The following is a 15,310-nucleotide window of genomic DNA, read 5'->3' as shown; positions in this document are numbered from 1 at the left end:
GATGTCCTGCCACCAGGTTCAGTATCTTAGCTGTCTTCACAGAAACACAACAGCTCACACTACCTCTAATCATGTTTAGAGGGAATTACAGTCCAAAGAAAATCAAATCCACACCTGAAACTGGCTCAACATCTAGTCACTGTTCAGAGCAGTTCAGTGTGGAGACTGCTGCCTCTCATCACCACAACACACTGGAATAAAAGGCTGTGATCCACTTCTGTTCTGTGTGATTACACAGTTACACATCACCCTTTAACAGCTGATGACACTTTGACAATGGTGTCAAAGAAACCCCCTTTTTTAATAGCATTCATATAGCTTCTACTTTCAATGTTTTATCTCTGTTATCTACCATTTACCCCTACTTATCTCTGCTGATGTGAGAGACAACATAGATAGAGAAAGAGAGAGAGGAGAGATGTAGACAGGAAAATGGAAACAGAACCTCATCAGTGACTTGGCTTGATATCATTTTGATTGACATAAGCAATAATTGCCCGTCACTGGCCTGATGAAGTCTTGCCAAAAAGCTGGTGAGCTGGAACAAGCCTTGCACACTGACAGGACGCTGAGATTGTAACCCATCTAGCATCCTGCAGCCTCAGGCCCAATACTGGTGAAAGCATGAGGCTTTGCTGGAGCTTTTCCTTTAGAGTTGTCTGTCCCTGGTGGCAAAACCCATTCGAGAGTGGTCAGTTAGATAAAGTGCTTTACCTCGCCATCTGCTAAATAAGCTGTCAGCGCCCCCTGCACAATTTTAATTGAGAATCTAATCCACAGAACATTCTTGTTCAAGGAGAACACTTTATTTAAGCAGGTATCGCCTTGTACGATCAACAGTGTCAATCATGGACCTGGAATAGTTCTTCTAAGATCGTTCAGGTTTGTAACAACTTGAGTCTTACCAAAGTAATTGCTGAGATCTGGGAACAAATCAGCATTGCTAATAAGCCCCAATGGCAAGAAATGAGCAGTCACTTGTTGTTAAAGGACACCATCAAACTTTTTAATGCGAGAGTGTGAAACTTAGTGAAGGAATGATGAAAGTGAAGAGATGAGACAACATATCCTAACTTACATTGACAAGAGACTCGTACATCAAAGCAAGGTCCAAAAACCCAATTCACTCTGGTCCACTTTTATGTTAGGATATGATGAAATTGAGGAATTATCCCTTTAACATTTCAATTTCACAAGAGAACTTAAATAGTTGAAATCATCCATGACCAGGAGAGTGTTGTGATGTCAGTGTGTTACTTTATGAGTTAGGGAAGCAACACATGAACTTTGTGCTGGAAATTTCAAACAAAACAGTGGATTGATGGCAGTTCTTCAGACTACCTCAATATTAAAATGTTATTTCTTCCCAGCAACACTCATATTAAAATGAAGAGTTGCTTCTGCCTGCTGATGTGTATGCTTCCAGCTACTTTGGTACAATGGGTACACAGCTTAGCATCATGCAATGTGATCCTGTAAGCTTTGGCTCAGGGCAACAAGACACTGAACTACTGACAGCTTGCCACACATAAAGTATGCACATTTCAGGCATTTATACATGAAATGCTGCAAGATGCTGACCCTGTAATGAAAAAAACATTGAAGGGATTCAAAATTATTTTACTATGCTGTTATAAACAAAGATATAACAAATCATCCTATTTTATATAATATATAAGTGTGTTTAAGTGTGTATTATTGATACGATATTGGCCCCATAAGCAATAACAAACGACTCATTTCTTCATTGGAGGCAAAAATCTAAACAGGCAGATTGCCTTGAGACTGAGCACATTCATGCTCCTCAGTAGATGAACACGTCATTTTAAAAGCTTCATGAGTTTATCTATTTATGCCAGATGAAGCTCAAGTGGATAATTTAATCTCAATGTTGGACACAAGTTTCCCATAAGAAAATATCACCATAAATAGCAGTGAAGTTTGCTGAGGTGATTCATGCTTCCCAGCACTGTTGGGGAACATTACTATTAAAAGTAACTAGTCACATTCCAGCATTACCTTGTGATAACAGTAACTGGTTAGAGTACTTTAGTGTTACTTTGTGATTCCTCTTGTTGTTTTAGTCCAGACCTCCTTTAAATATAATGAGTGTAGCATCATCACACAGCCAAGTCTGGATCATCATGTGTAAATCTTTACACTAACAGCAGGAATGACAGCTCTTTATTGTACAGCCTTACATAAAAAACAATGTAAAAGTGCAAAAGTCTCTTGCAAAATAAAGTGATATGCTTTCTAAACACATGCTTTTTCAAGTTTGAAGCAGAGTTCCTCGCAGTTAACAGCATCTTGTTACCTGGGCACATCTTATATGTTACTGTAATGTTCTTGTTCTTATTTCCTCCCACTAATTCAAAATAATGCAGATATTTCCACAAAGTAAACGCTCTCCCACCTGCCATCCTGTTCACCAAGCTGCAGTACACATGTACAGTGATATAACCGTAGCACGTAGCCAGGTGACTGCCTGACAAAAAAGTAGTAACGGTGCATAAAGGTAGATACGGGAATAGTTGGTTAAATATTATGTGTACTTAAATTGTGAACATAACGCGTTAGATGACTCGTTACATCAAAAAAGTAAACCAAGTACTGCCCCCATCACTGCCCCCCAGAGGTTGAACCTTTTTGATTTGAATAATTCCTTGGTTTTACTATGGCACCAACTTCAAAGAAACATTTTAGCATTTTCATTTTCAGCTTCATTGCTGGTAAGGCTCTCACAAATAATGGTTAATAAAAAAAATGTATAAAAAAAAATACAAATTCTAAGTAATTGGTATTGATCTCTGCTTGTCCTAAATACATCTGTCAGGTCTATCTCCAGGTAATGTTGCCAGGGTTTTTGAAACAGAGGGAGTTGTAAAAACTCTCCTGTTTCTTTACTCTCATTTCCTCTCAGCTCAGACAGACAAGGTAGATTAACCATGAGCCAACCACTGGGTTGTTGAGTGGAAATGAGGGTCGGAGCCACTAAAGACTGTTGACTTTCTAGAAAGACTAAGGTACCATCAAGTAACAGTGTGGTGCTGAAATATCTCTGTCTTTCCATGGATTTCCTAAAGGCACAAAAAACAATTTACTCATTTCATTAAGTTGCCTGTTGGTTGTTTCTTAGACTCCCGACCACTGTTGTGTTTTTAAATATGAAGAATACATGAGAAGCAAAGATAGGAGAGATGAACAAGGGAAGGGACATGAAAGATAGCGTGGAGGGAGGCGTAGCTGATTGATGATGGAAGGCTTTGCAGATGAGAGCTGGGTCTATCAGCGAGGCCTTAAGATTCTTAAAAGTGTTAAAATATGAAAATTGCCTCCTCAGCTGCTTTCCCATGAAACGTGATCCTTAGTGCTTGTGCTTATTTAAAGGAAGCCATACACCCTTTAGATTTTGTTCGAGTTTACTTCCTAAATTACTCCCAAATCTGCAGGGAGAGTTTCCACAGTGTGAAGATAATAGATGATGTTTCTGGATAATGGGCTGTCTGGATGTTCTCATAACATTTTCACAAAGGCAATACTTTTGATTCATATGCAGAAAACTGCAAGTTGAAGCTGTGGGTAGTCATGACATTATGACATCATGCCTTCCCTTCAATCCCTCGGTGCCTGCAATCAACAAAACTAATGGCAGGTGATGCTTTGGCAGCGTAACCTCCTCAGCTACCTGTCCTTGAATTACAAACACTTAAGTGTATTGCAGTTTTCCAAGTACATGAGATATAATTTCTCTCTTATTCAGCAGTTCAAACCTTATGTGACGGAAATGCTTTTTAGCTGATCACTTGGTGTTCAAGGACATCGAGACAGAGACGATGACTTGCCTCTTCATGCCAGCTCATGAGTTACCCTTTAGTTTTTTGCATCATGAAAAACAAATATGAAAAAAGTGTCTATTTTTGACAACTTGTAAAATTCAGTTATGAAGAAACTAAAACTAACTGATGACAAAACAGTAGTTTATATTTTATATTGTCGATTTCGTAATGGCATACTACATTTTCTATACTACATACTTCTATCCTACACACTACACACTAAAGGACTAGATAGTAAGCAGACCGTTTACACTGTAGTAAACTACACGATAACCCACAATGCATTTCGTTCCTACCCGAGCTGAAATCAGCAAGCTGAAGCTGATTTCATTTTAGCTCTAACTCTGTAAATAAACCACTTTATCCACATGTCTAACCTTTTTAGGAAGAAAGTAAAGTAGCCCTTTAGATCCACAATGTGACCCTAATTACGTTGCATCTTGGGTAATTTGAGTGTGAGTAGTCAGCTCTTGATGCATACTCTGCATTTCTGGAGAATCTAGTAAACCATCCGGTAAACTTCTCACATACTCTAAATCACATACTACACAGTTAAACACACTACATACTTCAAATGACGTCACAGTTAGTAGAGTAGTAGGAAAGTATGCAGTTTAGAACTGAACCGTGGACTTCTTTGCAAGGAATTACATACTACAAATACCCACATTAGCTTTCCTACACCTGAACAAAGCAACCAAACAAACACACTCAAAGTAAAAGTGCACTTTTCTAAATATGTTTGTCATGGAAATACTAAACACAAATATGAAATAATACACCAAACACTGCTAGGTAGAAGATTAAACAATTATTATTGTACAACAAGGAGACGGCATACACTAAATTATTATAGTTTCTAAGAGAACAAAGAAATCAGTCTACACGATTTGACCCAATAGAAGAAGACCATGGAGTAGAATGCATATGCACATCTTATACTGGTCATGGGTCATAAATGATTTCTTGACATTTTACCAGGATCCTCACACCCAACACTCTGAGCTTCTACCTTATTTATAAGCCAAGACAGAAGAAGAGCAATGAGTCTCCGAAAGACAATAAAACACATTACACAATTTTACTTTAAAATGTTCATGAATGTACACTGCCCCTTTTTAAATACATAAACTAAGACACACAGTGATGAGCCAACAGCAGTGATCTTCTATCCACAATGTTAGATTACAGTGATCAGACCAATCATTTAATCCTTCACTTTCACATGTTCAGTCTGATGTGTCTCAAGATGGGCAAATGCTCAAAACTGAAACACACTCACAACTGTCACTGCATGAAAAGTTGGATTTTCATCCCCTTACACGCCAGGACATTGCTGCAGAACAACCCAGTTTTCAACAGTTAACGACAATTGACACGTCGCGTCATGTCATGGTGTTCAGTGCTGCATATCGCCGGGAACGCACCAGTCGCAGAGGTGCTAATGGCTCCAATTAGCATATGAATAGCAGTGAAACCACGCTTGCCAGACTGAAATTCCTCCCTCAGCATTGGATGAAAACACCACTTTTAAAAAGGAAAATCATTCGTGATTGGCTGGCCTGTCTTGTCACTATTGGTTACCCTGGGCCTTTCCTTGTCTTGCCTGAATTTCCTCCCTCGGCATTGGATGAAAACACTACTTTTTAAACAGGAAACTCATTTGTTTATTACCATCAAGGACATGAATGAATTTATTGAGGAAAGGAACATTTGCCAGGAACATGTTTATGAAGTTGCTTGTTTGGACCAATGAAGAGTCCAAAGATATTTAATAGTCCACTGAACCCAAACTAAGGTTTAAAGTCTCATCGATTGCATAGAAACGTGTTGCCATCTGATTCTAGATCAGGCCAAGCAGGACTGAACACAAATTTGCCACATCTGTAAGATGGTTCAGTACATCCTCTCCCTCAATTATGACGGCAGCATCCTCAGGGGAATCTGTCAGTTCTGCTCCATTGTGTGCAATAACAGATTCTCAAGACTGTTTCCTCCATTTCTCTCCCTGCACGACAATCAATATCCACACAATGGAAGAAAACAAAGTACTAATTAGAATCTGCGTATAAGAACAAGGAGTGCAGCTGTCGTTTTCTATATAAATGACTCCTGCATGATTGATTGATTTCTCAAACAAATGTCTACAAATTGTGAGACTACATTAAAAAGTGGCCATAAGATTTTCCCAATGCCCGCTGAGCGTTTAGATATTAGATATTTGAAATCAGTCCAAAACCTAAAGACGCTGAATTTTTGCAATATCAAAACAGAAAAGCATCAAAGTTTCATATTCAAGAAGGTGTTTGGCATTTTTGCTTGCAAATGACATCTAGACTTACTTCTAGGGTTAACAATATTATCAAAACAGTTGCTAATTACTTTGGTCCAATGCCTGCCATAAGTTAAAAATGACTTTACTACATAGCTTCAAATGAGCAGAATGATTTATTACTGAAAGCTTTACACTATTACAGAGGTCTTCATTTAAGCACAATCAATGCACTTTATTTTATAATGCCATCTTTATTTGATATAAGACAAAAAAAATGTTGTTTTATGTATTTGATTATTTATGTGACAGTGTACAATCTAGCCACTAGACACAGATACTGATGGAACTACAATGCTACTTCAAGCTACTGAACAATAACACACATTATGATGTTCTTTGAGGACATTTTCACTAATTGGACCTCAGTGAATTTGAATTGAATACACCTGCTCTATGGTATAAACACAATGAAACCTTCTTGTTCTGATCATCAAAACTGCATTCTGTACTTTTCACCATAAAACAACTGTGTAATACACACAACATCCACGTTTCATTTCTTATAGCAGGGGTGTCAAACATGCGGCCCCCGAGCCAGAACCGGCCCATCTAGGGGTGCAATCCAGCCCACTTTCCTTCCTGTGTTCTTTTCCTTCCTTCCATTGGTCCTTCCTATCTTCCTTTTTTCCTTTCTTCATTCCTTCTGTCCTTCCTCCCTTCCTTCCTTCCTTCCTTCCTTCCTTCCTTCCTTCCTTCCTTCCTTCCTTCCTTTCTTCCTTCCATCTGTCCTTCCTTCCATCCTTCCTTCCTTCCTTTTGTCCTTCATTCCATCTGTCCTTCCTACTTATCTTCCTTTTTTCCTTCCATCTGTCCTTCCTTCCTCCTTTCCTTCTATTTGTATTTCCTTCCTTCTGTCTGTCAGTCCATCATTCCTTCTTTCCCTCCTTCTTTCCCTCCTTCCTTCCCTCCTTCCTTCCTTCCTTCCTTTCTTCCTTCCTTCCTTCCTTCCTTCCTTCCTTCCATCTTTTTAATGATCTGGCCCACGTGAGATCAAATTAGTCTGTATGTGGCCCTTGAATGAAAATGAGTTTGACACCTCTGTCTTATAGTATAGTGTTCTCTTTTTATTATATATATATATTTGCTATATATAATAATGAGATTTGAGTTTGTTGGATGTATCTGTAAATAAAGTTGTTCACCAATGCTGAGGATGATGAGGAGGATGAGGAGGATGAAAAGGTGGGGTGAGGAGTGAGGAGTGGATGTTAGACCTGCTGACCTTGGCATTCATCTTTACTTGTATCAGCTCCACTGACTCAGCAGTAAAAACTCCCACTGATCTCCTGATACCTCTCCACAGCTAATTTAAGAACTGCTCACTCTCCCCTCAGCCTGCTGCTAAGAAGTAGATAGTGGATGGCAAGGTGTGCAGTGGGACACACATACTATACCACTATGTCCCCATTCTGTATTTTACCCTGACTGACTGTAATAAATAACTAAATAGCACATATTGGCTTGAATCCGTCAGGGACTCACAAGCCAGAAAACCAATCGGTAAATTACAAGATCAATAGCAGCTAAACAGTGAAATGTGGATTAATCTGTTTTGAAGATTAAAAAAGCTGATTCAGGAGCTGTGTCTGACAGCTGAGTGTTTTGAATATAGTGTGAAGAATCAGTTTTACGATATATTTTCTTTGATATATTATTTTAGTTGAAACAGAGTAGGGCTGTGCTGTATTGATTTAGTTTGCTTTTCCTTGCCTGTCAAAGCTCCCTCACTTTGAAACCCAGTATTTGACTGTTTTTTGGTGGAAGCATCACGGTCAACTGCACATCACTTTTTCTCACTGTGAATGTTTAAATTCAGTCAATGGCAGGCTTGTTGAGTTTAAATGTGTTGATGCTTCAGGGTAATTTAAAAAGGACAAGATGTTATTTTATTAAAATCACATCAATCATGCTCCCCTTTTTCATTTTGTTGGTTTCAAACATAAATAATGCCATGGAGAATGGTGAGAAAGGTGAACATTTAAACCTGCAGCCATCAATATTTTCACATTGAGAATGTATCAAACAACTATGGACCAAATCTTGAAAGCACCCACAAAAGGTGAAATGCAAACTGTGCCGCCAAGCAAATAGCATCTGTGCCTCTTCCATTAACATGTATGGAGATGAAGTAATATTCATATGTTCAGTACAGAATTATCCCCTTTCTATGCAAATAAGCTGCTTTGCAAAACCAGTGTAATTCATAAGGACCAGCACTAATTAAGGTGGTGTTACTACCGTTCTTCAGAGTCAGTGTTAACTGCACACACTCACTCCTTCTTCCTCTGTCCCTTCAGATCTTTAAGCTTGTGAGGCTTGAATGATATTGAATTGATATTGAAGGATATCATGGTGAAAATCTTTAGTCAGATGTGAAGTGTGTGACCTCTGTAGATGTGCAGCAGAACACAGAACATGAATTAGCATCAGATCCTAACAGATCCAGAGTTAATCAACTTACAGCTGCTGTGTTGTGTGTAAAAATGAGCACAGCCTCTTTCTCACTTTGAGATGCAGTTATTGTTTCAGCTGCTGTGTGATGCTGCAGCCAGCTGTGGACAACAACCACAACTGAAATCCTGATTACATTTAGAACATCATTGTAAGATTCAGAAATTAATCTAACACGTGTGTGTGTGCGTGTGTGTGCGTGTGTGTGTGTGTTAATTAAAGACACAAAATGTTAGGCTTCATACTCAATAGTGAAAATCTGTTTTTGATAAGAGTTTAAAATGGAACAGATTGTTGGTGCTATTAGCGACTCAATCCAGTCCTTGTGGATTTGGCTCTATGTGTAATGTGAAAGGTGCTGATCATTGTTACAGACTGACCAACACTTCATTTCTCCTCAGCTCTATTGGAGCTTTTTAGTATCTTTAGCTCATTGTTTTGTTTTTTTAGCCCACAAACTCAGCTCAACCTGCTTTACAGCATTAACACAGTTATTTAAAGTGAAGAGGCTCTACTGTACACTACCTGAACAACACCAAACAGCAGAGGGACACAGTTAAAGAGTAGCTGATAGATATTATAGGTCTGTTTCTACTGCAGGAACTTCTGGGTAATTTAACGTGTTGTGTCCGTTGGTGTGCGTCTCCATAGCAGGAAGCGCTCCTGAAAGACAATCTACTGGAACTTTTACAGTCACAAAACAAGTCCCGGCCTCGGGGTTTGTACTCTGTGCGGCCCCGAAAAATTCCTGGGTGGGGCTTGAGGTTGACTCAATGCTGATTGGTTATATACAGTATGTGTCGCCTTGGTGACGTCACGGTCAAAACTGTTGATGATGGAAACTGTTCCAGAATGATTACATCACCTCCAGAGTCCAGTGTTTCCTATCAAGGTCCTACTCTGTAGTGGAGACACAACAGCTGAGAGGACAGAGTGAGAGGACATTCCTGTACAGTTCCCGCCTCCTAAATTTGATCCGAAACGGGACTAATGGAACATTTAGTAGCTAAAGAGATGTATTCTTGTCAGGAATTGGTGGAGACTAAAACGGAGCTTAAAGGAATAAAGTGAATATTGGACTTACATTCATCAGGTTAACACAAACATGACTCTAAATGAATGCTTATGTTGCCCTGTGTCTGCTGTGTGTGTCAATAGACCATGAGTCAGATTAGTTTAATAATAATAATATTAATAATGATAATACTATATTTTTATTGGTAACGCACTTTACGTTTGAAAACAAATCTCAAAGTGCTACAAAACATTAATGAAAAGACGGTTGACAGAAGGTTGTGATAAAATGAAATGTCCCAAGTCTTCCTTTAAAACTCTCAGCAGTCTGAGGTGACTTCAGATGGTCAGGAAGGGCATTCCAAAGACGAGGGGCAGCAGAAAAGAAGGAACGATTATCCATGGTGCTGAGGTTATAGTCCAGGGGAGGAGGAGGAGTCTCTGCCATGGATTCTCAAAAACACAGCAGTTACGTAGACCACACAATCCCTACACAGATAGTCAAATATCCAAAACATGTCCAAAAAGGTTACTGGCAAGTAATGACAATAGTATAGTTAGGGTTAGGGCTAGGGTTATATACTATTGTAGACAACTTTGCCATTATGTGTTTTGTTCCACTGCCAAGAGGCCAAAATAATCAATAAATCTGTCTTTAAAAATAAAAAAAGAACTTAATGTGTATATGTGTAATGTTAAACTAGCAATAACAAAGTGCAGATGTGGCAGCTGCAGGGTCACTGATAGACTAATGACACCATAAAGCAGAAGGTGCATGTGATTCTCAATACATTCAATTTAAATTAAATGCAATAATGATATGTTCTTCTCATGGAGTCTCAGCACGATTAAAATGTCATTAACGATAATTAATCACACACATTTATGACTTAATTGCAATAAAAAATGATTAACCTTCATAAAAATTTGAAGAAGAATCTAAAAAGGATAAAACTGCAGTAAAAGTGTCTTCCCATCACTGATGATAATGAGATTAAACCAACAGGAAGTGTTTGATGAAGGCACAGTGAAGAAGAATCACCTGTTCAGTGTTTTGTTTTGAGCTCCAGTCATCACCTTGATGTTCTTTGTTTTGCAGCCTTTCTAAAGGACCAGCCTGCTCTCTGCTGCCTGCTCCAATAAGCTCTCATTAATCTTCCTTACAGCTTTCATTAAAGCTGCCACCGCTACACCCATGCCTCCTCTCTGGGCTCCTATCTCCTCCCTAATGCCTATCTCCTCGACCTTTATCTCTGCCCAGCTTGCCTTCCATAATCTCAGCCCCTGAAGCCCCGCGTACATCCTTTCCCCTCCCGTCCCTTCATCTTGTGGCTTCTCTCCTCTTTATTTCATTCGCCTCCTTTCCTGTCCTCTTTATATCTTTTTGTCTAGTGGCTCCAAAACTCTACATTCATATGAGCTGAGCATTTAATTCAATTTGCACCTTTTGTTATATCAGCAGAATGCCATTTCTGAGGTGGCAGGTAAAGGTGCAGCGTGTAGGATTTAGTGGCATCTACTTAAGTATGTTTTAATTAGTGTAGAATCAGCTGTAAATAAGAATCATTGTGTTTTTGTTAGCTTAGAATGAGCTCTTTATATCTACATCTAGTCAAAGTGCAGCTCTGGCTCACACTTGGGAGGGGAGAGGAAGAGGTGACCAATTGGTTGCAATCTGCAAGTCCACCACTCGATGCCACTAAGTCCTACACACTGCACCTTTAAAGTTCTTCCCCACTTTGTCACAGACTCAGAAAAAAGCCTACTTTATGAAGGGATTATGTTTCTGCTGGCTCTGTGTTGAACTAGTTGACCCTGAAGTGTCTGCTGCTGATCCTCTACTACCTCTATTTCTGTCTGCACACAGTCCTAAGTGTAGAGAAGTTAAGAACAGACAGTTATCTGCAGATCATCAGTTGGTTATCTCTTTATCTCAGGATAAAAGCAAATGGTGTTCTTATTGAGTTTACATCAAGGTTTTAAAGCTGCTATACAAAAAATGGATTATTAGTCCATACATTATTGGACTTTATCATTGACTGCAGAGAGAGAGAGGGCTTTATAGCAGACAGTTTCTCTGTTTTATAAGAATGTGATTGTATTTTGACCAGTTTTGGGTGTAACATGTTACTAAGTAGCGCATGAGAGGAGTTGATTACGTTGTTGATGTAACGAGTAACCTAACGTCTTAAGTCTGAAATTTAAGTACTCAGTTGTTTCAAAAAGGTAATTATTATTTTTAACCAACTATTAATGTAGTTACCTTTTTGCCACGAGAAAAGAAAATCGGCCACAAAATCGCACCATTACTATTTTTTTGTAGTAAAGAGCTAGGGTTAGGGTTAGTACGGTAAATGGGACATTGTGTGTATGTCATTCCTGCTGTTAGTGTAAAGATTTACACATGATGATCCAGACTTGGCTGTGTGATGATGCTACACTCATTATATTTAAAGGAGGTCTGGACTACAACAACAAGAGGAATCACAAAGTAACACTAAAGTACTCTAACCAGTTACTGTTATCACAAGGTAATGCTGGAATGGAACTAGTTGATTTTTAATGGCACTCATTTTGTCATGTACTTAATTACTTTTAAAAGTACCCCAACATTGATTTTGAAATGTCATCATGTCTTTTGATCTGCTCTTGTTTTAATTTGCTCTTGATGAAAACTCAACTCTTCCTATTCGCCTGTATAATTAACTGTATGAATCACAACACTCATCAGTACTACAGTCATATGATGTCAAACACTTGCTCTTTTTAACACTAACACTCATTCACACATTATTTATCATAATTTCTTCAACTTCTGCAGTTTTCATCGTGACCCCACTTGTGTTTGCCCATATGAGCTTCAAGTGGGTTCTGACTGGGTTTCAGGTGGGGCCCAACTGGGTGAGACCCATGTAGGCCTCATATGTTTACCATATGCAATCTAAGTTGGATCAGAATGGACCTTAAATGGGGCACATTTAGCCAGCCCACATGGGCTTCACACGTGGGTCCCATGTTTCTGAAACAATATGGGGTCCATACAGTTTGCCCTGTTTATGTTCATGCCCGCTTAGCCCACTTACATCCCTTATGGGGCTCATACAGTCAACCCACATGGGCTTCACATGTGGGGCCCATGTTACTGAAACCATGTGGGACCTGCAAAATTTGCCCAGTTCAAGCCCATGACCACTCAGTACCCATGTAGCCCATATGGGGCCCACATGGACATGCTGTGACTCTGTATATGTAACTCTGTATATCACTGTTAGTTATGCTAAAGTCAAATCTTTAAGCCACAAAAACTCTTTTAATGTGAAAGGAAGGAAGTGTTGATAGTATCTGACGATAGCTGAACAATGATTGAACATACATTAAAGCAGAAGTGATTAGAAATGTTGAATGGAAACAGTATTTCTGTTATGTGCTGTGAAAATGCATATTATACTGAAATCAAATGTAGCACATTCTCAATGTCTGAATCCACTGAATTGAATGTGAGCCTTTAGCTGAGAATGTAAGAAATAGCAATTGTTTCTCCTAACAGTGACATGAGTTGTAAGTTTGCTGACTTTCTGTTCTCATCACCTCTGGGATGCTTCTCTCTCACACAGCTGACAGGACACACTCTGATGAAACCAACTGAGATTCACCACTTTATTTTCTGCAGTTGTTCACATTTGATTTAAACACACAAGTCAACACCTTTGCCCTTGGTGTGTTTGAAAGCATTGGAAAGTGAAATCACAAGCTGATGTAAGAGTAGACAAGCCATGTGGAGGGAAGTGTGTACACCAAAAGAAGAATATTTCAATTATTCATTATGAAATAATCCTGCATGATGAGATGCAATATTTAAATATTCAAAGAAAATTTAAATTTAGTTTGTTTTACAACCAACATATTACTGCAGCCAGAAGCCTCAGGACATAATATATGAGAAGATAGAAGTGGAATGAATTCTGCTGTGAAATAGAGGGAATTAAAGGAAAGCTGTGTGTTGTAGAATTGAAGAATAGAACTTGCAAAAAAAAAAAGCAGTAATGGTGTTGTGTTTGTGCTTTGTTCAGGTCAGCAGGTTCTGGGTCTGGTGGAGAATCAGAGTGACTGGTACCTGGGGAACCTGTGGAAGAACCATCGGCCCTGGCCGGCTCTGGGCAGAGGCTTCAACACTGGTGAGTGTCCCACTTCTGTACCACACTGTGTTATCACTGGAAAAGAGGCTCAATTAATCAAGTCAGTATGCATTTTGCTGTTGGTGGACACTATAGACCCACAATGCAATGTACAAATGCACAGCTGCTCTGCTTTCTCAATCGGCTTTTCACTGTGAGTGATGAGGCTGTAAATAAAGACAAAATAATCACGTTAGAGCAGTTCGGTTCATTCAGATGACAGATTTGTGTTATTTCATCAGAACTCTTCTCACTGGAAAATGCTGCTTTCACATATTTCTGTGCACCAATCAGGACTGAGCATTTCTGTCTGATCTGGTGATGTTGCCAAGCTGCTGTCAATCAGATCTTATCAAACCACACCCACACAGTCCTGGTGGAGTTTTAGAGTGTTAAACTCTTTAGAAATATTATTAGATGTTTTAGTACATTAACGTTATTTAGTCATGAATATTTAATGTATAGAGAAATTAGTATTTCAGGGCCTGTGTGTGGGCAGCTGTAAATACATCTGAAAAACTAAATAAGTATGAAACCAAGTTGAGTATGAAATGACAGCCGCATTTTAAAATCACAGTTTGATTGATATGTGTCATCACATGTGTGACATAATTTCCTGCAAGCACAAAACTGTTAAAGACCATGTAAAATGAATTCAGACATTTTCTTCTAAACACATTAAATAGGTCATAAATGTATTTCTAAAAAAGGTCAGTTAGCTGAGTTTGCCGCAGAGTTAGCTGCCAAGCTAACAGCAGAAAGCTTTCAAACCTAGCGTCCATGTTTCTGGTAGAGGTGGTGACTTTGATTGACAGGTGACACTAGGTAGGGGGCGGGGTTTCAGCGGCCACACCCACAGCGTTTGCTAGCAGAGAAAGAGGTTGCTTTTTACACAACTTTGAAGCCTAATTTCATATATTTGGCGATTTTTTTAATCATTCAAATTTGGCAGGGTGGTTAACAACACACTTTTCTGTGGTATGTCAAACTCAGAACACATATTTATTCTTACTTTACACAGACTTTAAAGTGATGCTCACATTACACTGCTGTCAACATGTATGGAAGGTCAGCCAATGTTACACATGCATTCTCTGTTTGAGCCCATTTGTAGGTCAAAGTTTAGCTTTGTTCCACTTTAACTCGACTGATGTGTTTTGTTGGGTCAGTACAAACTTTGCTGCACTGTGTTTGAAAATGTGGAAGTTAGTACATATTTACCAGCAGGTTTCATCACCATTTTTAGTGCAGTATAAAACATTTAGTACAGTATAAAACAGCAGAGTTTGTGATTACTATAATCAGTATGTAATGTAACTGAACCTTAAGTACATCCATTTATTTTATACTAGCTGCAATAAAAGTATATGACAGAGGAGTTAGTAATATGTTTATAGGTAAGATAGACACTGTTTGTATATAGAGGTACTGAAGCTCTTCTTCATATCTCTGCTTGTATTGGACCGTTGTGCTGCTCAATGGCAATATTCCTTTTT

General features: G+C 38.9%; 2 protein-coding genes across 2 annotated transcripts in view; both read left to right on the top strand.

Moving 5' to 3' along the window:
- LOC128353496 (xylosyl- and glucuronyltransferase LARGE1-like) overlaps positions 1-14,202 on the top strand; it is a 108,272-nt gene extending 94,070 nt beyond the window's left edge. Inside the window, exons 8-9 of the mRNA XM_053314195.1 lie at positions 13,710-13,814; positions 14,147-14,202. Of these exons, the coding sequence (XP_053170170.1) occupies positions 13,710-13,814; positions 14,147-14,202 (161 nt within the window). The remainder of the gene's footprint in view (positions 1-13,709; positions 13,815-14,146) is intronic.
- Positions 13,747-15,310, top strand: part of LOC128353413 (xylosyl- and glucuronyltransferase LARGE1) — a 43,726-nt gene continuing 42,162 nt past the window's right edge. Inside the window, exon 1 of the mRNA XM_053314108.1 lies at positions 13,747-13,814. The gene's annotated coding sequence lies outside the window, so the exon portion shown is untranslated. The remainder of the gene's footprint in view (positions 13,815-15,310) is intronic.

Source organism: Scomber japonicus, chromosome 23, assembly GCF_027409825.1.
Source record: "Scomber japonicus isolate fScoJap1 chromosome 23, fScoJap1.pri, whole genome shotgun sequence".
Classification (NCBI taxonomy): domain Eukaryota; kingdom Metazoa; phylum Chordata; class Actinopteri; order Scombriformes; family Scombridae; genus Scomber; species Scomber japonicus.
Note: the sequence above shows the minus strand (reverse complement) of the source record. Positions and strands in the feature narration are given on the sequence as shown.